The sequence below is a fragment of the Lupinus angustifolius genome, chromosome LG10 (assembly GCF_001865875.1).
Source record: "Lupinus angustifolius cultivar Tanjil chromosome LG10, LupAngTanjil_v1.0, whole genome shotgun sequence".
NCBI classification, from domain to species: Eukaryota; Viridiplantae; Streptophyta; class Magnoliopsida; order Fabales; family Fabaceae; genus Lupinus; species Lupinus angustifolius.
The window spans coordinates 2,305,742-2,331,387 of NC_032018.1; the positions used below are offsets into that span (position 1 = coordinate 2,305,742).

General features: G+C 32.8%; 5 protein-coding genes and 1 non-coding gene across 10 annotated transcripts; 4 read left to right on the forward strand and 2 right to left on the reverse strand.

Moving 5' to 3' along the window:
* LOC109357645 (protein DETOXIFICATION 42-like) lies at positions 1,183-6,430 on the forward strand. Of its 4 annotated transcripts, none has more exons than XM_019601625.1 (14): positions 1,183-1,446; positions 1,943-2,066; positions 2,385-2,506; positions 2,868-3,077; positions 3,233-3,417; positions 3,514-3,649; positions 3,735-3,831; positions 3,942-4,042; positions 4,466-4,629; positions 4,958-5,029; positions 5,110-5,226; positions 5,330-5,425; positions 5,728-5,849; positions 6,153-6,430. In XM_019601625.1, exons 2-14 carry the CDS (start codon positions 1,990-1,992, stop codon positions 6,196-6,198), a joined length of 1,545 nt encoding a protein of 514 aa, XP_019457170.1. In that variant the 5' UTR covers positions 1,183-1,446; positions 1,943-1,989; the 3' UTR covers positions 6,199-6,430. The 4 variants fall into 4 exon arrangements, with proteins under 4 accessions (XP_019457170.1, XP_019457166.1, XP_019457168.1 ...); XM_019601621.1 differs by having other exon boundaries at positions 1,959-2,066; XM_019601623.1 differs by lacking the exon at positions 1,183-1,446 and adding an exon at positions 1,733-1,885.
* On the forward strand, positions 8,310-10,245 carry LOC109358539. Its single transcript, XM_019602832.1, has 3 exons — positions 8,310-8,647; positions 8,730-8,772; positions 9,789-10,245. The coding sequence occupies exons 1-3, from the start codon at positions 8,378-8,380 to the stop codon at positions 9,938-9,940; spliced, it is 465 nt and encodes a 154-aa protein (XP_019458377.1). The 5' UTR covers positions 8,310-8,377; the 3' UTR covers positions 9,941-10,245.
* On the reverse strand, positions 11,023-15,006 carry LOC109358538. 2 transcript variants are annotated; one of them, XM_019602830.1, is made up of 3 exons: positions 14,847-15,006; positions 11,610-14,078; positions 11,023-11,489 (listed from the first exon to the last, which is right to left on the reverse strand). In XM_019602830.1, exons 2-3 carry the CDS (start codon positions 13,935-13,937, stop codon positions 11,211-11,213), a joined length of 2,607 nt encoding a protein of 868 aa, XP_019458375.1. In that variant the 5' UTR covers positions 13,938-14,078; positions 14,847-15,006; the 3' UTR covers positions 11,023-11,210. The 2 variants fall into 2 exon arrangements, with proteins under 2 accessions (XP_019458375.1, XP_019458376.1); XM_019602831.1 differs by having other exon boundaries at positions 11,610-14,505.
* On the reverse strand, positions 18,162-21,321 carry LOC109358756. The gene is made up of 5 exons (XM_019603180.1): positions 20,759-21,321; positions 20,332-20,589; positions 19,693-20,008; positions 18,893-19,009; positions 18,162-18,678 (listed from the first exon to the last, which is right to left on the reverse strand). The coding sequence occupies exons 1-5, from the start codon at positions 21,014-21,016 to the stop codon at positions 18,563-18,565; spliced, it is 1,065 nt and encodes a 354-aa protein (XP_019458725.1). The 5' UTR covers positions 21,017-21,321; the 3' UTR covers positions 18,162-18,562.
* On the forward strand, positions 23,444-23,515 carry TRNAD-GUC. Its single transcript has one exon. It is a non-coding gene; the product is annotated as a tRNA-Asp (tRNA).
* On the forward strand, positions 23,770-25,375 carry LOC109358753 (N-acetyl-alpha-D-glucosaminyl L-malate synthase). The gene has a single exon (XM_019603178.1). It carries the CDS (start codon positions 23,838-23,840, stop codon positions 25,302-25,304), a length of 1,467 nt encoding a protein of 488 aa, XP_019458723.1. The 5' UTR covers positions 23,770-23,837; the 3' UTR covers positions 25,305-25,375.

Consider the following 25,646-nt stretch of genomic DNA (forward strand, 5'->3'; position numbering starts at 1 on the left):
TCGTAACTGCTTCTTCCAACAAGTGTTATTCCATAGATTGAATATTCGACCTTGGAGATTTATTGAGACCTTACACTACTAGATCAACACTGTTGTTATAATGTCTACACAATTAAGATAGTTATTCATTGATTAAAAAATGAATGATAATCTCACAGCAAAATATCACTAAATTCTAATCAATAGTAACCAGTGGAGCACAAGGATAAGAAGGATATGAAAGCTACCCTCCACTAATAAACCATGATTCCTCTAATATAGCTCGTACCTACACTGTTCTGAGGCTCAAATAATTAAAAACCACACACTTAAGCTAAGGCTAATGAAACTAATCCCTTATTTAGTAATAAAACTTACTAAAAAATCACTACTATGCAAAAAAACTCCACCACACGAAGCATGACCACAAGGTGCAAAGAAAAAACCCATCATCAACATTTAACTTTCACAAACCACCAAAGAGTTGAGTTTTTCTTAAAGAATGCAATGAACCATAGTCGGCAACTTCATATGTGATTCTTATATTGTTGCAAAGTATTATATTATATTAGATAGTAATTGATTTTTTATCAGCAACCCTTCAAATACTGTTATAGCCAAAAGGCTTTTACAGCAACAAGAAAACAGAACAGAACAATTTAGGAAAAGACAAACAAAAGAATAACGAGAGGACCAACTCGTGAACCTCTCCAACAGACAAAACGGTCACGTAACGTGTTAGTTCATCATTTTTACATGCAAATTTCTCTTCTCGTGATAATATTTGGTAAGCCTTTAGTGATTGAGATTATTTTCCATGTGGGCATGATGAATATTTATTTACGGACATCGTAAGAGTTTTTATCCAGTTAACCATCGTCATCGACTCTCGAATAAAGTAAAAAGTTAATATAAACGAACGATGGATAATATATTAATTGTATTGACTGTATAAAAAACTTTATACATTAACGATGCATGCATCGATATTGATACGAGAAATCGGGTATCTATCAACTTTGTTTGAGTGACTTAGGTACCAAATTATTGTTGCAAAGAAAGATGCTAAATGGGGATTGAACTAACTTTTGAACTATTGTTTTGTTATCTTTGTAGTGCCTAAGGAGGCTTGTGTGATTGGAGGTGGGCCCACTATGATGTTTGTTTGTGGGTAACGTATTCTCCACAAACATTTCTGTTTCTTGCAATTCCTACCTCAAACGTTTTTTGTTCTGTTCTAGCGTGATTCATCATTCATCATACCAAAAGTAGTGTGAAGCTTCTCATTTATTAAGCATATTAAGGAGAAGCTTGATTCCAAAGGTTTATCACTTACTCTGCTGAGGTATCAAACCTTAAAAATGTTCATATTTTCTGCTGCTGATGCCACAAATGTCTCCACTTAAAGAACCACTTTCAAGAGGATTTTACTTTTCAAACAACTTCATCTGAACATTACGTAGCTAGGTACCTACCTCTATTCTTTTCAAGGATTCAAAATAACCAAGTTTAATAAATTCAGAAGTGGTGTATTTAGCTTATATATAAAACTTACCATATTTTTTAGCCAGGTTTTTTTAACATGTGATGTTCTTTTAGTAAGATGGTTTCTATAGTTATGAGTTAGTTATATGTAATATCTAACCTCTATTCCAGTATGTAAACTTTCTCACCTAAAAATATAGGTGCTAAAGAAAACTTCATTGTTACGCTATAGTTATTGTGAAGGTGTATAAGTTCTATATATGCAAGTGGAGATGAATATAAAAAAGAAGCATCTCTTTTATCAACTAGCTCTTCATCCCTCTTGGGTGGATAATCACTATTCCTTGATACATATATTCATTTATGATTTGATTGGATACTTGTAGTCTCTACTTTCTGCTCTCTAAATTTCATATCTGTGGTAATTATATTCAAGCAAAACCACTAGCCTTATTAACTCATTATTAAATTCTTGTAGTTACTTGGTTTGGTAGCAGACAATACAGTGAATTTGGCTTCCAAGATATGGCTGAGAAAGAGAGTTTGAATTCATCAGAAGATTGGAGGAGATTACCAATTTGCACTTTCTTTAAGGAAGCCAGGTATGATATAATACAGTTATAGTAACATTTCTAGGGTAAATATTCTTTCAAAAATGATAACTTAGAAAGCTAAGTGAGTGCAGAAATTGCATGTTTTAACTTAGCTTCCATTTATTTTATTTTAATGATGTTAACTTCATGGCAAGGTTGATAAATCCAATTTCACCATAGTTCCCAATCTTAGAGGTTATTCAGAGTACTAAACTATTAAGATGGAGGCCTTTGTGTGTAGCTTTGGAAGGCTTTAACAACTTTTATTTTGAGTTCAATTATGTTATGGTAATGTATCTATAACTATTGTTTTTCTTCTTACTGCAGACTAGTTTTTAAACTAGACAGTCTTGGTCGGGAAATATTGTCGATTGCTTTGCCTGCAGCAATGGCTTTGACAGCTGACCCTATTGCCTCCCTGGTTGACACTGCGTTCATTGGCCAAATAGGTACGTCTGGTATTAGGGTGCGTTCCGGGTTGAACACCTTAATTAAGCGCTTATTCAGAAAGTGTCTATCACATGAAAGCTTATGAGATATTATAGGAAAGAACAAGAACAACATTAGTAAAGATGTGTGTGACAGAATGTTGTCTCATGAGCAATGAGATTGAGTAGTGAGTTAAATATAGTTCACTGGAAAATAAGATGTTGGTCCCCGTTGAAAAACGATCAGGAAAAGTCGAAATGATCAAACTACCATATAAATGAATTTCTCATAATGCATAACAAAAATAAAGCCTTTTCTTGTGTTGTATCATAGACAATTTCTCATCATGCATCTAGTGCTGAATATCATTGGTTCATACAGGTCCAGTGGAGCTTGCTGCTGTAGGAGTTTCCATAGCTATCTTCAATCAAGTATCAAGGATTGCAATATTCCCTCTTGTTAGTGTCACAACCTCTTTTGTGGCTGAGGAAGATACCCTTAATGGAGCAAGCCCTAAGATTGATGAGGGTGTGTGCTTGGAAGAAGGTTTAACTAAAGATTCTGAAACCAAAGAGTTCTTACCACAGAAAGGTACCCTTCTCCAATCCATTTCAAAATGGTTAGGACTCACCCAAGTTTTCATAGGTTCTACTTTGGAGTGAATTCTTACTCCTCTATAGGAAAGCCAATAATTTTTTTTCTCCATTGTTCATTTAGACCCCTTTTGTTTTCTTGGTCTGCTACAGGTGGAAATGTTCAAAAGTCAGATTCAATCCGCGAAAGCTTTAATATAGTTAAGGAGGAGTATAAGAGAAGGCAAATCCCTTCAGCTTCCTCAGCAATATTTTTAGGTGGCATACTTGGAATCATCCAGGCAATATTACTTATATCTGCAGCAAAACCTTTATTGAGCTTCATGGGAGTAACTTCTGTAAGCTCTTCGGAATTTTGTTTTAGTTTGTTCCTTTAATGATTGGACCTTATAACAACATGGAACAATTGCCAAATAATTCGTATATTTGTACAGGACTCTCCTATGCTATACTCTGCAGAACGGTACCTGAAGTTGAGGTCCCTTGGTGCTCCTGCAGTTCTACTCTCATTAGCGATGCAGGGAGTTTTCCGAGGATTTAAAGACACTAAAACTCCTTTATATGCTACTGGTATGCCTAGACAAACTTAAATCAGTACCGATCTAGTGTCACAATATCCTGCTAATTCTAATTACTCTTCTTTTATGTAAACTAGTTGCAGGAGATGCAACCAACATAGCACTAGATCCTATATTCATCTTTGTATTCCGTTTGGGTGTCAGCGGTGCAGCCATTGCTCATGTTATATCTCAGTATGTTTTATGTAATGCCTTTTATGTATTGATGACTTTGTTGTCTCTCTTTTCCCTTTTCTTCTGTTGACCATATTCATCACTTCTTCTCAAATTAACTGTAAATGTAGGTACCTAATTTCACTCATACTTGTATGGAGGTTGGCGCAACTAGTCGATCTTATACCTCCAAGCATCAAGCATCTTCAATTTGACCGATTTCTTAAAAATGGTAAGGGCTTATTTTGCCTTGCTAAATGATCTACAGAAGGGGGGATATGTATTACTTTTCTTATATTAGGCTTTCACTATCTGAAATATAATTAAAATTGTTTACTGAAGAAATGTTTCCTAGGGATATCATAGTACTAAATACTTTACTTAATTTTACCAAATGTCTTTCTTATTCTTTTAAAGAAGACATTTTTGTATCAATGAAATACTATTGTTTCCCCCTCAAATGAAAAATGCTTGATCACAATTTTTATGGATCAAAACTTTCTATAGAACTTATGGGGATTTTTACCTTGCTTTCCTTACTCCTTTTTCATCAAAATTGATACTTGTACTGTTTCTTTTGATATAGGTGAACTATCATTTTAACATTGACACTTGACACTATATTTATCCTTCATATTTCATTGTTTTCATCCAGGTTTTTTATTATTAATGAGAGTCATTGCTGTAACATTTTGTGTGACGCTGTCTGCATCATTAGCTGCACGCCTAGGACCAACGTCGATGGCCGCATTTCAAGTCTGCTTGCAGATTTGGTTGGCAGTGTCTCTTCTTGCTGATGGTCTAGCTGTTGCTGGTCAGGTTAGATATGATTACTGTGTCCACTATATGTCTGCCTATGTTACTTCATCTTGATTTCATCTCAAAGCATTGGATTAACTATCAACATTTGCTTCAGCTATCTTTTCTTCTATGAAGGAAGAGTTGGCATAACATGTCTTAGATTTTTTACCTGCCATAAGTTAAAAAGGCATGGTTTGGCATTGAGTGAAACAATATGAGCCTTACTTCCAACTTACTTGCAATGGCAAATTGAATCGCCATTGCGAAATAATTATGGCATTCAATTGAATCGCCACAGTTTGCCTATATGTTCATAACTTCCAAAACAATATCATGTTGGTTTCAGGCAATTCTTGCTGGAGCATTTGCTAATAAGGATTATGACAAGGCCACAGCAACTGCGATCCGAATATTGCAGGTGCTATTACAAATGTTAAAAGAAATCTCCATCTTTCCTTAAGACAATAATTGTAAATGTAACTAAAAATTGTATTGCAGATGGGTTTGGTTCTAGGATTGGCACTTGCTTTCATTCTTGGAACAGGGTTGCACTTTGGAGCTAAACTATTTACACAAAATGTTAATGTCCTCCACCTCATTAGAATTGGTGTACCGGTAATTTAGTCTGTTAAAATTAGAAAGTACTTTTGTATTCTGTCTTTTTAACTCACAAAACATTGGATCTAACATTCTTCTTGGTTCTTGATTCTTTTACCAGTTTGTTGCAGTCACTCAACCCCTGAATGCTTTGGCATTTGTATTTGATGGTATCAACTTTGGGGCATCTGATTTTGCTTATTCAGCCATCTCCATGGTGGATATTTTCTTCTCTTTTAATATTATAAGCTATGATAAGCAACATATTTAAAGCTATACTAGCTCCTCTTTCTGCACTAAATGTTATGGACTCATCAAAATTGATGCATTTTCAATATCCAAACCTTTTACTTCAATGTTTTATTTGCTCTTGTGGTATGTAAAAAAATGATAACCAGCCTACAAATAAGTGGTCCCTGCTATTTTAATTTATCTAATAGTTAGGTTTGAATTTTGTTAAAATTCTGGCCAAAATTGGTATCAATTCATTGATTTCATTATGGAATTGGTCACTTTCAGGTTTTGGTAGCAGTTGTTAGCATCATTTGTCTACTTATTTTGTCATCCACTGGTGGTTTCATTGGAATTTGGGTTGCTTTGAGCATATATATGGGTCTAAGGGCATTTGCTGGCTTCTTAAGGTAATGTATATATGGGTCAAGGATTATTTTTCCTATTGTGTACTTTAAGGGTTCGTCTACGAGTTAAGTTTTGGATAGGAAAGTGAGACTTTAGAGTCATCTCACAAGTGTATTTCATGGCTCTTAGCCTTTTATTTCCTTCATTCCCCTCTAAAATCCAACTCGCAAACAGATCCTAACAAAATTTCATTTTCTTTCCACCAAAATGAATTGATCAATGTCAAGACACTCATAACTCATTAAACTTTTGAGCTCAAGCCCACTTTCAATGAATGGACTAATAAATGGAGTACTTTTATGCAGGATTGGAACAAGATCAGGACCTTGGGAGTTCCTTAGATTGCACTAGAGCATGCACCACAATAGTAGCTGTGTACTTGGCCTCAGTTACAATGGTGTTTAGTTAGACAAATTAAAGTGATAGAAGTTTTCCTAGGCTTCTAAATAGATTGTGCTTGAGGCATGGGTTGAAGTAGTACACCTCTGCTTCAAAATATGTACATCAAATGCTCCAACTGTAATATTCATAGTCCTATATAGAGAACGAAATGAAATATGGGATTAAGCTTCTGTTTATAACCTGGCAACACATGTAACTACATGAATAACATGATAGTGAAAAAAGATTAGTGAATGACAAGAATTTAGGATTATAAAGATTGGGCTAAGTATGAGTCAATTCAAGTAATTTATTATTTAAATAAAAATACTAATAATGAGATAATAACAACTTAAATAATGACTATAAATTCAAATAAAATTACACTAAATAAAATAATTTTCTATCAATCTGAATATCATTTAGCATTAATGAAGTAGGGGATTTGTGGATAATATGTATCTGCTGTTTGGTCTTATCATATCTATTTCTATTACTATATATTTGTAGAATCTCTTACTTCATCACAAAATTGCATGTGTCATATTCTCTGTTAGAGGTAATTCCTAATGGAAAAAAACTCCTTTGAAATTAGTTTGTGTTAAAGTGAGAATGTTTCCATTCTTATATCATTTTAAATAAGCATGACATGTTACAAAAAGTTATTATCTTTATGTCCCAAACCAATTACATTATAATAAGTAATACAAAAATTATTTTTCATTTTTATGATTTTTTTCTTAACTAAATGATATTTCTTGATAAGATTGATATATAATGGGACACCAAATCATGAGACATGTAATATTTATTGTGTTGTATATTGGAATCATAATATATTTTAAGTGAATACATTCTACTTTATACATTCTTAATATATTTTTCCCACATCAAATGATAATGATATGAAAGACATTATTGTTTTAAATTAGCTTGCAAGAACACATTTTCTTGTTGATAAATGATAAGACATTTGCTCCATCTTATCTCTCTATTTATTAAGATTATGATGGTGATGGTAAGGATGATGGTTGATAGTGTCAAAGACTAGGAATTAAGTTAAATATAATTTAGAATTTAATTTCACTTTCAAACATGATAATTAAAGTTACTATGCTTAATTTCAATTGGATATTCAATCTTTTGTGTCAAATAAATGGGTCTAAACTCTCAATTTTACAAGGAAATAGAGGATATCTTACTCATTGAATAATTTACCTATATATATATTTTAAAATATTAAATTGAGTTTTATCTATAAAAAAATATAACAGATACATTAAAGAGATGGATTGGAGTTGAAAAACAATATCAGAGAATATTATTACAGGGAATAGAAACCACTAAAAGATAACTGAATTTGCTAAAAACTCAAGAAAATGGAATTCTTATTGTTTTACTTGCTAATTTATTCTTATTTCTTTATTACATTGTAAATTAAAGACATATTCCTTTCCTCTATAAAAAAACTAATGACATAAAATAAAATAACTTAAAAGAAAAAAATGGAAAACTGAACGTGATAGAATATTTCAAAAATTATGGTTCAAGAAAATTAACATTAAAATAATCAATGAATTTGTTAGAATAATATAATCGACAAAAAATGTATTGAAAGAATATAAATCAAAACCTAACTTCCTTTCCCCACTTTAGTTCATTTTATCATATTTTCATTTCATCTCTTCTCAACTCAAACATTAAAGGATGTACAATATAATATTTTCATTTCTTATCATATTTTTATGCAATTACATGTTTGAGTAAATTCACAAAGTCTAAAAAGTATAAACTAATTATCAAAATTTTACATTTGAACACTTAATCCTAGAAAATAAAAATAACTAAATTGATAATCATATTAATCCTTAATAAAAAAACTATTATGTCTACAAAATTTAAAGTGATTAAATCATTCCCTCAAATAAACTATCATGTCCGTAACATTTGTATGAAACTTGTTTTTTTTCATTTGATAGACACAAAAATACCCATATAAAATTTGAGTACAATTTATTTATTTCTATTTTTTATTTTGTTAAAAATATTGCATGATTATTAATGAGCCATTGTATTTATTTTAAAAAACATGAAATATCACACTTTGTGTTTGATTTGATGATCTGAGAAAGAGTGAAAGTGAAAATCAATGGCGTTGTGTAGCAGAGTTGAATCTCTTCGAAACTCATCTTCTCTATTCAGAACATTCTCATTCAACTACTTCATCAGAACCCTATCCACTTCTTCTCCATCTTCTTCTGCGCCTCAGGCTCAAAACCCTAACAAATCAAAGCGGAAGAAGAAGAAGAACTTGTTCGAGGTGGCTCATTTTTTACCCAATTGGGGAATCGGTTACCATATGGCTAAAAATCATTGGAATGAAGTGTCTTATGAAATCACCAAAATCAATCTCTACAAGGTTCTCTTTCTCTCCCTTTCATTTTTTTAAAGTTTTCATTTTTACTGTTTTATTTGTTTATTTATTTCATTTTTTTTAATAGGATGGAAAACATGGCAAAGCATGGGGACGTGCTCATAAAAATGGTTAGCTTTGTAACTCAAAATTGCAAAAGTTACTGATTTTTATTTATTGAAATTTCTGATTTTTGTTTTGTTTTTCTGTATATTGTAATAAGCCCAAATGTTGAGAAGTGACTCATTGTTAAGTTATCTCTTTTGTTATAATAAGCTATGTTCTCCTATGTCTGTGATTAATGTGCTGCATTGTTACTCTTCAGAGGGGCTATAGGCTAAGAATACCTTCATGTATTTGATAGTTGGATTTGCCTCCATGATCATTTACAATTAGGATAATCTTTTGTGAAAGTTAATAATAGGACCATATATCCTAATGTATGAGATTGAATATTGGGTAGTAAAAAGCAAACAAAATAGTGGGTTCAATGTAGCATAGATAAAATTGTTGCACCGGGTAAGTGAACGCATTAGACAACATAAGATTTGGAATGAATGCATTTGAGAAAAAGTTGAGTTGTAAAAAGTGGTAGAATCTCGTATTAGGTGGATCAAGCATCTATGGAGAAGACCTATAAAAGCCCCAATTACTAGAATAGATCAAATGGAGGGTGGTCTAATCGCCAGAGGTGGTAGATGGTGGATATCAAGAAAAACTATAGGTGAAATCATTAAGAAATATTTAGTTGTAAATGGGTTGTCTATAAACATGAGGGCTTGTTGACATTGTTTGATTCATTTAACCAATTCCAAGCAATGGGGAAATGCTTGACTGCTGTTATTGTAGCTTATTCAAAAGTGTAGTGAGTCTCTCAGTGAGGACTAATAAGGGTGTTTGAGTTTCATCTGATCAGATAAGCTTTGTTACTTTTCTGCATTGCCTATTAAAACAAGTGTGCTTCTGTCAATTTTTGAATTTGTGGTGGCCTTATAAACTGTAGCATAACTTGTTCTAAGATCATGTGGTGGTCTTAGGACCATATATTTTGCAGCAGTAATATTGTATAAAGCATTGCATAAGAACTGAAGCGAATTTGTTGGTACTTGTTCTCTGGCATGCTTTAATATGATAGAACTTATTGCAGGCTTGCCAATAGCAGATGCACCAAAAAAGATTAGTGGAGTTCACAAGCGCTGTTGGAAGTACCTCCCAAATGTCGTAAAAGCATCAGAAAGCTCACCAACCTCGACAAGCTCAACAGAAAGTGGCCTAAACGTTGAAGCCCAAGCAACTTGATGCTCTCTACTGAGTTGGAATTTTAGGTCCTTGACATTGTGTCTTGTGTCTTAGTTGGTTTTCAGTTGACATAGTTGTTTTGATTATGGTAGCATTTTTAGTCAAAATGAAATATATCTGATGCATTCATGTAAACTTTTTCTGCTTCTTTCTTTTAAGGTTTTAATCAAATGAGCTATAGACCATGAAACATGTGCTTTTGAGTTCAGAGAGAGTGAGCTTGATGGATTTGATTCTTCTTTCTGGATCTTTGGTGTCATTTTTTTAATAAAAGGATCTGTGGCTTGTCTTTGCCTTCCATTTTATTTCTGGAATAGTAAATATAATTTGGAATGTAAAGTACAAGTAATTTAACACTAAGTAAAACCTAGTATACTATTTGGTATCCATACCCTTGAGTCATGCTCAGTTTAAATTCATCTATCACATCATCAAAGGTGCTTCTAACACTATGCCATGTGAAGACTGGCACGCAATTGAAAGTATTTATACAATGGACCTGACCTCATGATTTTTAGGTATGCATGGATTAATTGTCTTTTATGTGTATGAAGTAGTGCTTTTAGTTCTTGTTCTCTGAATTGAACAATAACTACTCATTTTCTAGCTTAGAGTGGTGGAATGATAAATATTATAATTGTAAGGTGAAGTACAATAATGTGGCTCCAATTCACTGATATGAATCTTACTGCAATGGTCTATTTCTACAAGTATCACAGTGAATATTACACTGATATTACTTGCGGTTGTCACCAGAGTTCAAGTAAAAGTTAATTCAAATACAACTTGAACTTGTCCTTTAACAGTTAATCAAAAGTTCATTCCAGTTCTAAATCATGACTACTTTTTTTTTTGTTTTAGCTCTCAATTTATCAGTGTTACTCTGCCAAATTTGTATGATAATTTTTTCTCCAGCTATGATCTTTTGTTTATTTTACAGATTATCTGCTTTATTATTACCCTAGCCCATCTCACTCAATAAAATTAAGGTGGTCTGGTTGTTATTTTATTATCGCTCAACAACTACCTCATTCAAATACATCAGATAAAACTGAAGCTGAAAAATTACAATTTACTCGTACTATTCACACTTGAATCGATTGATACACGAAAAGGATGATTTATGATGGAGTCATGAACTTATAAGGTTTTATATATGCATCATAAATTAGTAACAGACTAATCAGTGTGAGCAAAACGATTCTTATCTGATTATCCACATTGCACATTTTAATGGCAAGTAGCTATCAGACATGACTTCATGTTAATTTTAGACCCTACCAACTGGAGAGAGTGGAGGAATGTCCTCAAATTTAACAAAAGCCTTCAGCTCCTCTGTTTGCACCATTAGAGTATCTGTCGGAACTTTTCCTTCGATGGCGCTTCTTAGTCCGGAATGTTCATACGACATCTTGCCATCCACTAAAGCTATGCATATGGAGAATGCTTGCAAAAGTGAGAGTGATGAATCAAAGGCTACTGAATATATTCCAGGCTTGAAGGGCGAAAAACTGAAACAAGGCCAGTTTTCTTGGTCTTGGTCATTCCCCTGTTGTTAGCAATGATAATCATAATGAAAATTCAGTGAACAATAGTCTAAAGCCTAATCAACTTAGAATAATAAACAAAAACATAGAGTTAACCAACTAGATTAATGAAGGAAAAGTACCTGGAGGAAAAGCTCAAAGTGATTTTTGATATAAGCTTCCGATGCTCTTGAGTTTCTACAAGATTGATTTTCATTTGCAAGAATTCGAAGTTTGCAAGCCAAATCCCAACCACCACAATCACATGCTCCACCTGTTTTCCAGCGCTCAATCAGTGATGAAGGTCCACCGTCACTCGGAAAACTATGAACCCCACTTGGGAGCACAACTGTTGCACACACAAGGTCTTGATTATCATTCTGGCAACTGTTCCTATGTGCATAACTCATGAAATTGATAGTTTTGGGTGATTTGACAACAATGGCAGCAAGCTCATCATTTGGTTGGTAATCAGTGACCTGAGTATCCCCCTGCCTTAGCTTTACAGAAAACAAAACAAACTCTTTCGTAGTAGAGGACGGCATAAAATTCTGGCTGGTTGAATCAAAGTAGTGGGAGTGAGAAACCTTCATTTGGGCAACAGCATGGTGAATGTAATCCGGACCTTTGCTTTTGCTTGCTTGATTCATCCAACTTTCATTCTTCTTCGTAACCTCTCTAAAGGTGAAAAAGGTATATATGCTGTGGCATTCATCTTTTCTTGTGACTGCTAAGTTCTTCACTGTGGCTGCAAGAATGTCACTGTTGTTGTCAACAGCAAATGTGAAAAGGGGCTGACCATTTTTTACTGCAATTCTAAAAAAAGCGTGAAATGGTGCATATGTCTTCTCTTTTGATGAATCAGCAGTACTAATTGTGGTATAATCAACCCTGTGGTCCCCGACCAATTCTTTCTCTGGCAGTAAAGTAGAAGGCTTCGCATTACCTGACCTACTATTCTTGTTTACTAACACCGAATCATTTTGGGATAACTCCATGGAGCGACGGCAGTTCGCTGCTTTTGGTTTCAGCAGTGGATCCAGTAACCTCCTTAAAGGACTGGACCTGCTTCTGCCAGCAACGCCAGGTTTACCATTGCCTGAAATGTTTGAGGTAGCATAACCTCTCACATTTTCTGAACCAGATTTAGGAGCTGCCATTGAGCTCTGATGTAGCACATGTGTAACATCTTTACATCCAGCACCTTTGCTTGTAAAGCCAAGGTTGATGCTAAACCGTCGAAAAGGCGAAGAACTTCTTGGCTTCTCAACAATTACTTTCTGGTCTACTCCCTGGGAAAGCCCATTTGCAGATGAAGATGGGGCAATGGTGTGTTTCCTTTCCTCGCCTTTTCTAGATCTGCATGGACTAGTACCCATTTTGATCGGTACGGATGTGATTGAAGTAGAAGCAGGAATTTTGATTTTTTCTGGATCTGTGGAGCTGGTTGCTGATCCTTTAGGCTGAGAATGGCTTCTGCTAGTTTTATCTGGCATAAAGCAGGACTGTGGAGTATCATGATTTGAGTATCTATGGGAAGGGTCCTTAGGTTTTTCAGAATGTCTCGTTCGACTGGGACTTCCAAACTTTTGACCCAAGGATGTTCGCATATCAGGAGCTCCAGAATGACTATTCTGGGAGATGTCTCTAGGCATAAGAAGAACAACTGGTTTGTTTTTTGTTAGCTTAACTTGCTCAACAGTATCAACATTAGATTCTTTGAAATTCTCCACTCGTTTTTGCATTCCACTATCTTGAGTGCTCATTTCTATCTCAGCACATGAAGCTTCCTCATACATTCGGTCATTGGGCAATTTGTCACTTTCCGTATCAATATGTGGATGCAGATATTTCTTGTTGCATTTTTTCATTATACTAGTTGGGTGGTTTTGGGAAAGATGGTCATCGGCTCGAACATATTTGCTCTGTGTAGCAATATTAATGTGGCTACCTCTATGATTCTGACAATTTCCAACATTTCCTCCAATGGGTTTGATAGCTACAGAGTGGTCATCCGTTGGAGGTACCATCAAGTGACATTGCAGTGATGGACGGGATATTCTTTGACGAGAACAAGACAAACTCCGACCTCTGCTAGAATTACCAGATAATCCATCTGTTGAAACAGAAGACGATGTATTACTAGTAGATGTCGAGCTCCCACTACTTCTATCTGGTACATGTCTATGGCCGTATCGCCATTGTTCTAGACGCCCCCAATCAAGGACTCCAACATTTAAAACTTTGTCACCGATTTTTTGTCCCTTCTCCAAATAACCTGGCAAACTTGACATGTACTTCACCAGCTCATCCTCCTTGCGTACCCTTCCACAAGTCACTTGCGTTTTCTGCTTTCCATGAGACTTTATTAAAGGGTTGTCTTCCTCACATTTCATAACTTCGTGATGAAAATCAGCATATGACAAAGACGACTTCTCTGGTATTAATCTCTCATGAAGTTTTCTACTCATACTTACTGATAGTCCCCAGAATTCTGTTTTAACCAGACATCAGCTACAAAAAACTCCGAGCTCTGGCTCTAAAAACAATGTACCACGTTCCAAAGAGATTGCAATTGGAAAAGCTCTACTGCTTGTTTTTCAGCTGCAAAACTGAATTATATTTCCAAGTCAAACTTCTAAAAACAAAGATTTCATATTAATAGAATCATCACTTATCGAGAATAAACAAATATACGAATATATGAATGCCTAGAATATACGAATGCCTAGCATATACGAATATATGAACACATGTAATACAAAACAAAAATACATTTTTTCTTCCCTCATTCTAATAACCAAGTGAACCCAATGCAAAATGAATAAGTAATAAGTAATATAACAATAGCATGGAGTTAGATTGTGGTACTAACTTAGTCAATTACATTATTAAGAACAAAGGCAAAGCTAGCAAAAACTAAACCTTAGTTTAATTTGATTACAGCATTGAGAAATGAGAAAACTGAATCAGGTTAATTCAAGTGGAAATGACAATATAATGGTAAGAATTATTGTGCTCTTCTTTTAGAAAGAGATTCTAACCAGAAATAGAAAATCAAAGTGTCAATTAATATTCAAATTCAATTGTTCCTAATATGAGAAATCAAAAGAATGAGGTGAGTTAACGTTCACAAGAGAAAAATCAGGGAAGTTGTACAACGGATTGAAATTTGAATACTGCACAAGAAAACAAACTATGCGTAAATTAATGATTTAATAAATAAAAAACTTGAAAAATAAAATAAAATGTGTGACAAAAGTGAAATCACGGAATAATAACTTAAGACACTTGGTGATGCAAATATTATTAATAATATTAATTAAGAACATAATGATATAGATGAGAATAATAAGTAGAATATGAAAATGGAAATATACATAGCGGAGAGAAATGCAGAAAGGAAGGAGTGTCGGTGGCGTCGTTTGGTAATAAAACGACATCAGAAGAGAAGAGTGGTAGGAATGAACAGTCAACGGAGCTTAAAGAGAGGGAAGTGGGGAAGTGGGGAAGTGGGGGCCCATCTTTTTTCATCATATGGCTTATTATCTTAATTTCTTCTCATCATCCCTCAATGATGTGTTATAGATTATGTAACTAAATAAGACTCTTCAAAATTTTAGGATGATTAAAATGTCAAATATTCAATTCTTGAGAACGACAGTCTTTGAGGAAAACAGTCATATACCAAAAAGAAATCAGTGAGCATTAAAAGTAACATACTCAATTTCTTATCATGTAGAACAATCTATAAGAAGAATACTTCATAGAAGTATTTATCATTACTCTAATAATTATATAAAATATATGTAAATATCATTAATATTTACTATGCATGCTACTTGGACTGTTAGCCAATGCCTTTATGGAACATAGAAAGTTAGTTGCTATTTGTTTTGATGCATTAAAGTTAGTAGCTATTTATTTTGTTACATTAATTAAAGTTAGCAGGTTTAATACAAATATATTTATATAAAATGTTTTGCTCCAAGATGTTTCATCCTCTCACAAATTCGCTCTACAAACAAGTAAATAATTTTAAACTTGTAGTCTATGCATGTATTCATGCAGTTTAATCTATTCTCTCAAAATTTGATGGAAATAGAAATTATGTCAAAGTACATCTATAAGTCAGTTTGATATGTAATCTTATGTTAAGACTTTCATATTCTAAAAGTTTTAAAATTTTAAGACCTAACTTGATAATGATGTAATAGAGAAGACAATGATAATTAGTTAAAAAAATTGTTGTATAAAAAACCAATAGTATTCTTGATAAATAGAGTATTAATCCTTGGGCTTGGCTCGACGGGTTAGCCCGTTTGGATAGGTGCTTTAGTGGGTTGGGCTAGAGGGTTTAGTCCAAAAGCCTGTATTCAACCCGTTTTGGAAGCCTGCTTTTCAGACGGGCCACGAAGGGTCAGGCTGCCTGGCGGACCAATATTAAGGTTAAAGTTTATTTGTCTATCATGTTGCTCATTGCAATTAAGATTAAACTTTTACAATTTTAACTTATGTTTGGATACTTAAGCATATAATTTTTCTTTCCCTTTGTAAAATGAACATTTAATATCTCATTATATACTTATTTATTATCTTCACTTTTATCCAATTATTGTACTTGTTAACAAATAAAGGTGGAGTTTTACTGACCATTATGGGTATTTGAATCAAATTTAAATATTTAATTAAGTGAAAAGGAAAATTGAAAACTCAAACAGAACTACTGATTTTGATTCATTTTGGAAAATTAATGATTGAGTTTCAATTTATATTTTAATGTAGTCAAATTCAAATTAAAATGAGTAATATATATTCTTTATTGTGATTGATTTATAATATAATAGTTTTAATTTTTATACACTTTTTAAAACTTAGGAGTAAGCTCTGTTATGAACTAAGATTCTAAAAGTTTAAGACTATGGTGGTTTATTGTTTAGAATTTACAAGTTTTGTACTGATGCAATATGTTCTTATGAGATTGTGTCTTTTGTTTGTGATTTTTTTGTTTTAAAAGACATTTATGAATTGTTTGAATTATTTATTTTTGTTTAAAAACTTTAATGTGTGTTTTGAAAAAAAAAACAAAACGGGTCAGCCCTGCCAAATATGGGTTGGGCTGACATTTTGAGCCCTTTTAACAATAAGGGTCAGGCTGGGCCAACCCATATTCTGACGGGCCAAAAGCGGGACAGGCCGGCCCGTATTATCACCCCTAATTAATCACGATGCACAAGGAAAGTGATAGTTTTTTTAAAAAAAATCTTCTATTTTCACCCAAGAAAAAACAAGAACCCTGTGATTTAGTTTGTTTCCTTTGAATAGATGGATAATTTACTTCTACATAATTAGGTGTTTCATTTATTTGATCCAAATATTTCCTCTATTTATGGACTTAGGTGAGAATTAGTGAATGAGAATAAAATATCTCTTCGTACTAAAATATAATTTATTTTTTCCAACTAGTAAAAATATGACAGATGTATTATTTAGTTTTTAAAATATTTTTATAGATAATAACTAAATATAACACATATCATAATTTTATTAGTTGGATGAGATAACTTATTCATAATAAAAGGAGATGAACATTTTTTTTAGTTCCTTGACGAAGGATTAACATAGAGTTCATATATTAGAAGGCATTAAAGAATTAAGAATTATTGGAGCACCTATATGACCTAGTATTTATAAAAGTAGTAGCAGTAGTTTGAGGAAATGAAGGAACCTGAAAAGGGTAGAAATCTGACACCTCACACACTCACATGCATATGCTTTGTAGTCTGCACGCACATATTTCAACATCAATAATGCACACTCTCCCAAATTTCCCACCTCCTCTCTCAAAATATATTTATATTATATTTTTAACTATATTTATATTCTTTATTTTTATTTTTATTTCAATTTATAGAACGGTTTTATACTTTTTTTAAATGGCCCAATAGTTTTTTTTTTGCAAATCTCAACAAAAAGTAAAGAATTTTGAGAAATGATTTAAAATCCTACTAAATTCTTATGTATCAAAGTATGTCAAAAATTAAAAGTTTAAATCTTAAAAATGATAGTTACCGGAAGAAGCCACGTATCTCAAAAAGTGAGAAAATACATTTGTTTATATCAAAATTGGACACCTAGAAGGCTAGTAAAGGAGAGAAAATAACATGAAAAATAATTGAAGACATTCACGGATTATATCTGTTGGCAATTGAGTGGGCAACTAAAATTTCTTTCTTTTGCTATCCTAATCCGTGTGAATGGGTGGAAGATAAACTACAAAGGCTGAAAAGAAAAACTTTCCTTAAATATTATAATCCTTTGAGTCAAAGATAGAGAAAAAGGAAAAGTAGAAAAAGAGTTTATCATCAGTTTAGGTTAACGTGTTTTAACTATTTTGGAATCTAAACCTTTAACTTTGATTCCTCATGCTGAATGTGAAGTGTAGTTGAACCATGTTCGAAGGTATCAAATTTCTTGCTATCTCACATTTAATAACCAAAGTTTATAAACAAATAAATGTTATGTATTTTTCAAAGTTTACAAATATATTATTCAGATGTGCTATGGAATAGAACTTAGTATCACGAAAACAAGAAAAATAACAAACAAAACTATGATAACATAACTTAATTACTATTACAAAGGAATTAAAAAAAAAATCCTCTGCTTAGATTTACCACCCTGGCTTGCTTAGCTTGAAAGACAATGAACTAAAAATAAATTATTTTCATTTTGTATTAATCTGTCATGACTCAAGGGTACATAGCACGCATTATGCACCAAAAAACAAATTAAAGGGGAAGCAAAATACAATAAAATACAATACAAGACATTATTAAATTCTTAACTAGTCATACCTATTTGTCCTATGGTGCATCTAAAAAGATTCCCTATTTGCTGATCCAATCTGGGTCATAAAGGAACCACCTTTTCTTGTTTATTAAGCTTCATCCTTTTTCTCATAGTTTTTAGCAAATGCTGCCAAAACATGATTATTTATATTCTTATTATTTGTAACAAAAAAAAAAGAACTATAGTTGCAACTTGCAACATGTAAATGCATGTTAATAATTCCTTCTATAGTCTTCACTGTGGCCTAATAAGTCCACTCTTGTGGCAGAATAGTCTCATTCTGCATAATATTTTCTGGCATTTCCTCTGACTGTTGCTTCTGAAATGAATATATGCCACCCATGTCATTCACTAGAACATCTGCAAATTGTAATAAAATATCAATTGATTAGATCATATAATTAAGTTTTTAATCAATGATATATGAATAATACATATATTGTTCATACCCCATCTTGTGTAATACAATAATTTCCATAATTGAATGGTGATTGGACTTTAAAAATGTAGAGAATGTACCCAACAAAACTTAGGATATATTAAAACAAAATAATTGAGGTTGGTAATTATGTACCGTGTAGAGGTGGGAAAGCACCACTTTTGGATTTAGACGTGGTAGACATTTGGTTAAAGTGGAGTTGCAAAGCTTGGACCACTCTTGATGGTATAAGAACAGTTGCACAACCTTTACCTACACATAATAAAATTCAATTTCGATGATAATAAGGTGTGGAAGTTGCAACAAATGTAATAATGTTTGGCAAAGAAGCATTATTGCAAAACATAAAAGAATCACCAAATTTGATCACTGAACTCATTAACTCTGTTTTTTGTTTATTTATTAATATTATCCATCTTTTACTCTCTTTTATTATTGATGTTCTACTTTGCTTAAAGAAAAGGAACATGTAAACATGCTCAGCATATGATAACAGATTAAAGAATTCAGTTCAAACTCCAAAATATAGGGAACTGGACACACCAAATCAAAAGAGAAATGAAAACTAAATAGAATATTAAATAATCTTACAAAGTCACCAACAATTTTGTTAATTAGTAATGCAATATAACCAAAATGGATTCAATTCATGATACTTATTAGGAGGGATAAATATTGTGAAGTTGATAGTCCTTTATTAATATAATAGTAGTGATGATGCCATTTGAAAAATACATTATCAAAAATACTTCTATTGTATTACAATCTACTTGTCAATGATGCAAAATAACATGTATTCATTTATCAAATAAGAAATTAATAAACTATAGTCCACAATTAACCATAAGTCCATTTCTTAAATGAAAGAAATAGTATGAGAGGATTAGAAGTAAGAACATAAGATTGAGAATCATATATATACACATTAGATTTACCTTGCTTCTTGGTTATTGATTGTGAAGGAAGATTAGTGGTTCCAGAACGTGGGAAGAAAACACCAGTCCCAACACTTGTTGAACCAGACCCACCAATGAAAATTGCACGCATGCCTGAACCATTTTGTTGTTGGTTCAATATGTGCTTAAGAGCCAAAGGAGCAGGGCGTGGTGGACGATAACTATTTCTTCCATTACCAACCACTTTTTCTTTCTTCTCTGATTTCTTTATTGATATCTGGATTTCACTTTCTCCATGTGCACTTTGTTTCTGCATTAGTGGCACAACATGTTGATCTTGCTTCACCTTAGATAACTATTCAAAGGGTAACAAAATTAGTTAATGTATATTATTGGTAGCAGAAACTATACTATGATCTTTCTTAAATTGGTGTATATAACCATTTTGTCCAAAAAAGTAAATTTATTTAGTCCATATATGCAAATTGATGCATTGGGTCAAATTTCAAGAACCATGTTGATGATTTACTCACAGAAGTAAATTAGGAACAGAAATGATGTTAGTGTTATTGAAAATGTTAAGTGGGTTTGTCTTTAAAGTGAGTGAAGATATATCAATCCTTTGAAATCATAAATTACATGTATCAAAGTAGAAGTAAGGTGTGATCTTTAACTTACTTCAATGGCTCGAATTTGTTCCTGGACGAGAGACTTATGTGAGGATAGATCAATGTTGGATTTGTTGGTTTTCAAAGTCTGAATCTGATGGTATTTGGAATTTCCATTTTCTTCAAGCTTCATCATTTCATGGGTGCTTTTCCAACTAGGTGTAACTGGAGGAGATGGTTCCTGAGAGGTAGAACCTTCAGAGCTACCTTGGTTTGAACCTAAAGTTGACCACACAGTTGATTGTGGTGAACCTATTAAGTCCCATGACTTAAGGAAAAGGAACAAAAAGTGTTCATTAATTTAAGTACTGAAAAATCTGAAACTATGGTTTTAAAGGTAAGAAATAAATATACATGGGTTATAAGAAAACATTAACATTGAATAGAATACCAAAATGCTAAAAAAAATGATTTTTTAGTTACTAGTAGTCTAGTACCAATTCCAGATTATGAGAATCATTGGTAGAGAAATCGAATTTGTCATCTTCTTGAAGCATGAGACGATCCATATGAAGACTTAACTCAGCTATTAAATCTTCTTCACTATCTTTCTTTTGTACCTCAGTGGAACGAAGTAGTGCTCCTAAATAAGACCCTTTGTTGCTGTTATTGTTGTTGTGATGTTGTGAGTGTGAAAGAACATCATGGTACTGAAACTGAGATGTGTCCCTATTGTGTTGTAGGTCAACAGCCATGATAGAAAAGAAGTGATTGTTAACACCTTTTACAACAAAGAGTAAGAAAGGGTTGATACTTGATAATAATGAATTATATAGCAAGATGGGTTTTTTTCTATGAGTTGTAATAATAATTACTTAGATGAGGGAAACATAACAGAGTGTTATGTTCATGTGTGTCCCTTGCAAAACCCACTTTTCTGTGCTCAAGAAAGGGTTGTGACTTGTGAGTGATGGGAGGAAGAGAATATGAGAATGATAACTTAATATGATGATTACAATGAATGAGTTATGGAGATATTGTGGTGAAAGGGTGGGGCCAGTGGGTGAGATCAGAACCATTATTTTATGCTCATAGTTCGGTTTAGTAGTTGGGCTGTACATATGTATCTACTTGGGATAAGGAATGTCTCAAACCCTGTCTCAAACTCTGTTCCACACCAATCATATTATGTCACATCAGTTAGAAATAAATAAATATTCATAACTTTATTAGTTTTGCTTCATTGTGATTGGTCAGGGACGTGGTTGGAAACATAATTGAGGACAGCAGATCCCATCCATCTATTTGACCCTAGCTGTATAATTCACCAGCCATTTGTTGTACTCAGGACAACTTGCATCCAAAACATGGGATCTACTCCAACCCCTATGAATCTACCTATTTTTATAAGGAAAAAGAACATGCTAACTATAGATGCATGGAATTGGAATTTAGTGGTGAATAACTATATGTCTTTCTTAGTTTTCATGTGTCACTTGTGATTTGAAGTTTGTTTTAAGTTTTCATTTGTGATTGTTTTAAGGGGAGGCATGTGGGATTGCCAATTAAGGATTGAATCATTATTCCATTTCAAAACTTTGATTAGCAATGACCTTAAAAGGTTCCCATTTAGTGGATTGATTTTTGAAGGAAGGATACATGTATTCTTAACTAGCATGCAAGTAGAGATATTGTTTTCAGAACTTGAACCGAATACTTTATAGTTATTAAATAACAAAGCTTATTATTGTGTCAAACTTATCCTCTAATTTTAAAACTTTTTATTACCATTTCAAAAATAATATTTGATTACCACACTTGTTTTTTACTCCTATTATTATAACGGTATTGTCATCCTTATTTTAGTAATTATTTTATTTCAAATATTTGGAAATTACAGTTTATTATTATTTATTAAAAATGAGTTCCTTCTTAAATAAATATTTGGAAATTGTATATTTTAGTTGTATAAGGTCCTGTTGGATACATATAGGATGATAAAACTCAAGAATTCGATTTTTTATAGCGATATTTATTAAAAGAGATAATCACGAACCCTGAAATGAATTAATTCTTTACATAAATGGTGAAAGGATACCCTGCTAATACCATTTTTTTTTTGAATCCATTTTTATAGAAATTGTGGTTCCCTTGTCATATCTTAATATAAAGTTTTTGTGTAAAGATAATTCATTTTAACTTGGTAAAGATAAATGCTTAAAATTAATCTAAAAAGCAGATATGTTTTTATATATATATAATGTATATAAAAATGATTGATAAGAATGTTGGTTTTATATTCGTCTTCTTCATGTAACTCAAATATAAAATTTGCAATTTTGGTCCATTTTTAATTAAATAATAATTGAAATTTGAATTAAAATTCTAAAGGGCCGAACTAACTCTTAGATTAAATTACTATGACAACTAAAAAGTCATCTCAATAATTGTTGTTCTAGGTTTTGAACTTTGGTGTTGATCTTTCTATTATGAATGTGACATCCTTGCTAACGCATTCAACTTTTGATTAGTTTAGTGTTACTACTTTCTCTTAAAATAATAAGAAAACAGAATAACAGATCCAACAACTAAGTTGTTGGTAAACAAAATCAGACGTGGAAAGGTTACTACTACAAATCCAGAAATATGTTTGACTTTTGGGTTAGTAGTTGAATTAGATAATCACTCAATAGAAGATATATTAGCTAGCAATGTAATCATGTGACATAGCTGAACCATTAATTTGCGCTCATAATTTGGTTGTAATTTCGGCTAGCTACTATATTTATTTATTGAATTGGAATGCCTATTAAAGTCAATGAAATTAAAAATGGGCAATTTGAATAGATTATAGCATATCTTTATCTATATGTTACATAGTATTCTTCCATATGTTAAATAATATATATATAAGTAGATTTTACACAACATATTAACTCAAAACTATAAAGTATTAATTTATGAGTCTATTTACTTATATGTACGTAATGTGAAATTTCTTCTTCTCAACATGAACATAAAATGATAATATTAATGTTTCTCAAAGTTCTAAACAAAAACTTAATATGGATACTTATTCTAAAGATTTTGTGTCCATGAATGAGAATGAAGAAATCCAAAACAGTCCCCAAGGAAATAGAGACAGAAACATTTACATTCATTTGGCAAAAACTTTCAACAAGGTCGTTGTAGTATAGTGGTAAGTATTCCCGCCTGTCACGCGGGTGACCCGGGTTCGATCCCCGGCAGCGGCGTTTAGCATTTTTTTAACATACAATTTCCAAAGGAACTTTATGGCATTTATATTATATGACTATGATCACTTTAGCAAGCAGAATTAAATAATCATTTACCTTTCTTGAAGAACATTGCTGCTAAAGCAAGTCTAATAATATCAAATATATTATGAATAATGCTATCATCAAAGTCTACCATCACTACCTTCTAGGTGCATGTGAATACTTGCTTCATTTTTACTTTAATGCCCCCTCTACTTTAGTTCAAATCTAATCATACAAATCATGACTCTTGAAAAGTTACTATAACTTCTTATGTTCTCTACTTCCTCCAAATCTAATGTCCATTATGGCAAGGGATCGATTTCCTATTTTCACTTTTAGATATTTCTGCTGCATCATTATAATCTTTTCCATCTTTTCCTTCATCTTATTCCAATCTTGGAGTCATTGTTGCAGCCAGTGCTATTCACCTTACCAAGTAACACAACAAAACCCAAACCAACCAATCCACTTACTTTCATACCCTTTTGCATGGAACAATCTTATCTTTTCAACAAACCCACCTCAGAAATTTCTTAAGATTGCACTCTTTGTCAAAAAATGGCCACAAAAATCTCATGCAGGAGGACTTGAACGCCATGCTTTAACACTACACCTTGCTCTTGCCAAAAGAGGCCATGAACTTCATATATTTACATCAAACTCCTCTTTCCAAAAATATTCATTTACCAACTTACACTTTCACTTCTCTAAACCAACACCTGCTGGTTACCTTGACCAAGCTTTAGTTTGGGAACAATTCCAAGCACAAAACTCAAGTATTAAACCATTTGACATTGTTCACACTGAGAGTGTTGGATTAAGGCACACTAGATCTAAGTATGTTACTAATAACTTGGTTGTTACATGGCATGGTATTGCATATGAAACCATTCATTCTGACATCATTCAAGAGCTTCTAAGAAGCCCTCAAGAGCCAAAGACCAATGCATTGAGTGAAAGAGTAATGAAGGTTGTTGAAGAGGTCAAGTTCTTTCAAAATTATGCTCATCATGTAGCCACTAGTGATCATGCTGGTGATATCCTTAAGAGGGTATACATGATTCCAGAAGAAAGGGTCCATACTATACTCAATGGTGTGGACCAAGAAGTATTCAAGCCAAATATCTCAAAGGGGGAAGAGTTCAAGAAAAAGCATGGACTTTTGGACTCTAAGTCATTGGTTATAGGATTGGCTGGGAGGTTGGTTAAGGACAAAGGACACCCCTTAATGTTTGAAGCTTTGAAGCAGATACATGCAGAGAATATCACATTCCAAGAGGGTTGCATTTTTCTAATTGCTGGTGATGGTCCTTGGGCTGCAAGGTACAGAGATCTTGGGTCAAATGTAAAGGTTTTGGGGCCTCTAGAACAAGTTGAGTTAGCATCTTTCTATAATGCTATTGATATTTTTCTAAACCCAACAATGAGAGCACAAGGTTTGGACCATACTTTATTAGAAGCTATGCTGAGTGGTAAGCCTGTAATGGCTACTAGGCTTGCAAGCATTGTAGGATCTGTAATTGTTGGCACTGAAATTGGTTATACATTTTCACCAACAGTGACTTCTCTAAAGAAAGCTATATATGAGTTATGGATTGGTGGAAGGGAAGTTCTAGAAAGACAAGGTCATATTTCAAGGCAAAGAGGTTTGCAATTGTTCACTGCCACTAAAATGGTTGCAGCTTATGAGAGACTTTTTCTTTGCATATCAAGTGCAAACTACGGTGATCATTTCTGTCAATATCAACCATCAGGTGATTAAATCAGTAACAAATTATACAGAGGCAACCAACAATGTCATGTCAGCTGCAATTGATAGATAGTTAGGCCTATCGAGCGCGTGTTACCAATGATTTATCTTGTAACATGTATGAAAAAAAGGCTTTTCGAGAGAAATTATATTCACTTCAATAAATTTTCATCTCGAAAATGATTAATCTTTGGTCGTCACTCGATGTAGATAAAAAACTCGAAAAAAGAATCCTAGTCTATAATCAGTGTTTCCTAATGTGAAACAACTTATTCATTAACAACAACTATCACATGATTGCAAGGTATATTGTCTTGATTCTTAAGGCAGTTCAGCCAAACTCACACTACTATC

What these genes read in the sequence shown, in the direction of transcription:
- LOC109357645 (XM_019601625.1), top strand. Translation starts at nt 1,990, where the DNA reads ATGGCTGAGAAAGAGAGTTTGAATTCATCAGAAGATTGGAGGAGATTA. An exon ending in AACTCCTTTATATGCTACTG is followed by an intron (nt 3,650 to 3,734) that starts GTATGCCTAGAC and finishes TATGTAAACTAG; the next exon opens with TTGCAGGAGATGCAACCAAC. An exon ending in TGACCGATTTCTTAAAAATG is followed by an intron (nt 4,043 to 4,465) that starts GTAAGGGCTTAT and finishes GTTTTCATCCAG; the next exon opens with GTTTTTTATTATTAATGAGA.
- LOC109358539 (XM_019602832.1), top strand. Translation starts at nt 8,378, where the DNA reads ATGGCGTTGTGTAGCAGAGTTGAATCTCTTCGAAACTCATCTTCTCTA. An exon ending in CCAAAATCAATCTCTACAAG is followed by an intron (nt 8,648 to 8,729) that starts GTTCTCTTTCTC and finishes TTTTTTTAATAG; the next exon opens with GATGGAAAACATGGCAAAGC. An exon ending in GGGACGTGCTCATAAAAATG is followed by an intron (nt 8,773 to 9,788) that starts GTTAGCTTTGTA and finishes AACTTATTGCAG; the next exon opens with GCTTGCCAATAGCAGATGCA.
- LOC109358538 (XM_019602830.1), bottom strand. Translation starts at nt 13,937, where the DNA reads ATGAGTAGAAAACTTCATGAGAGATTAATACCAGAGAAGTCGTCTTTG. An exon ending in ACTTTGAGCTTTTCCTCCAG is followed by an intron (nt 11,490 to 11,609) that starts GTACTTTTCCTT and finishes TGCTAACAACAG; the next exon opens with GGGAATGACCAAGACCAAGA.
- LOC109358756 (XM_019603180.1), bottom strand. Translation starts at nt 21,016, where the DNA reads ATGGCTGTTGACCTACAACACAATAGGGACACATCTCAGTTTCAGTAC. An exon ending in ATTCTCATAATCTGGAATTG is followed by an intron (nt 20,590 to 20,758) that starts GTACTAGACTAC and finishes CTTTTCCTTAAG; the next exon opens with TCATGGGACTTAATAGGTTC. An exon ending in ATCAATAACCAAGAAGCAAG is followed by an intron (nt 19,010 to 19,692) that starts GTAAATCTAATG and finishes TATTATGTGTAG; the next exon opens with GTAAAGGTTGTGCAACTGTT.
- LOC109358753 (XM_019603178.1), top strand. Translation starts at nt 23,838, where the DNA reads ATGTCCATTATGGCAAGGGATCGATTTCCTATTTTCACTTTTAGATAT.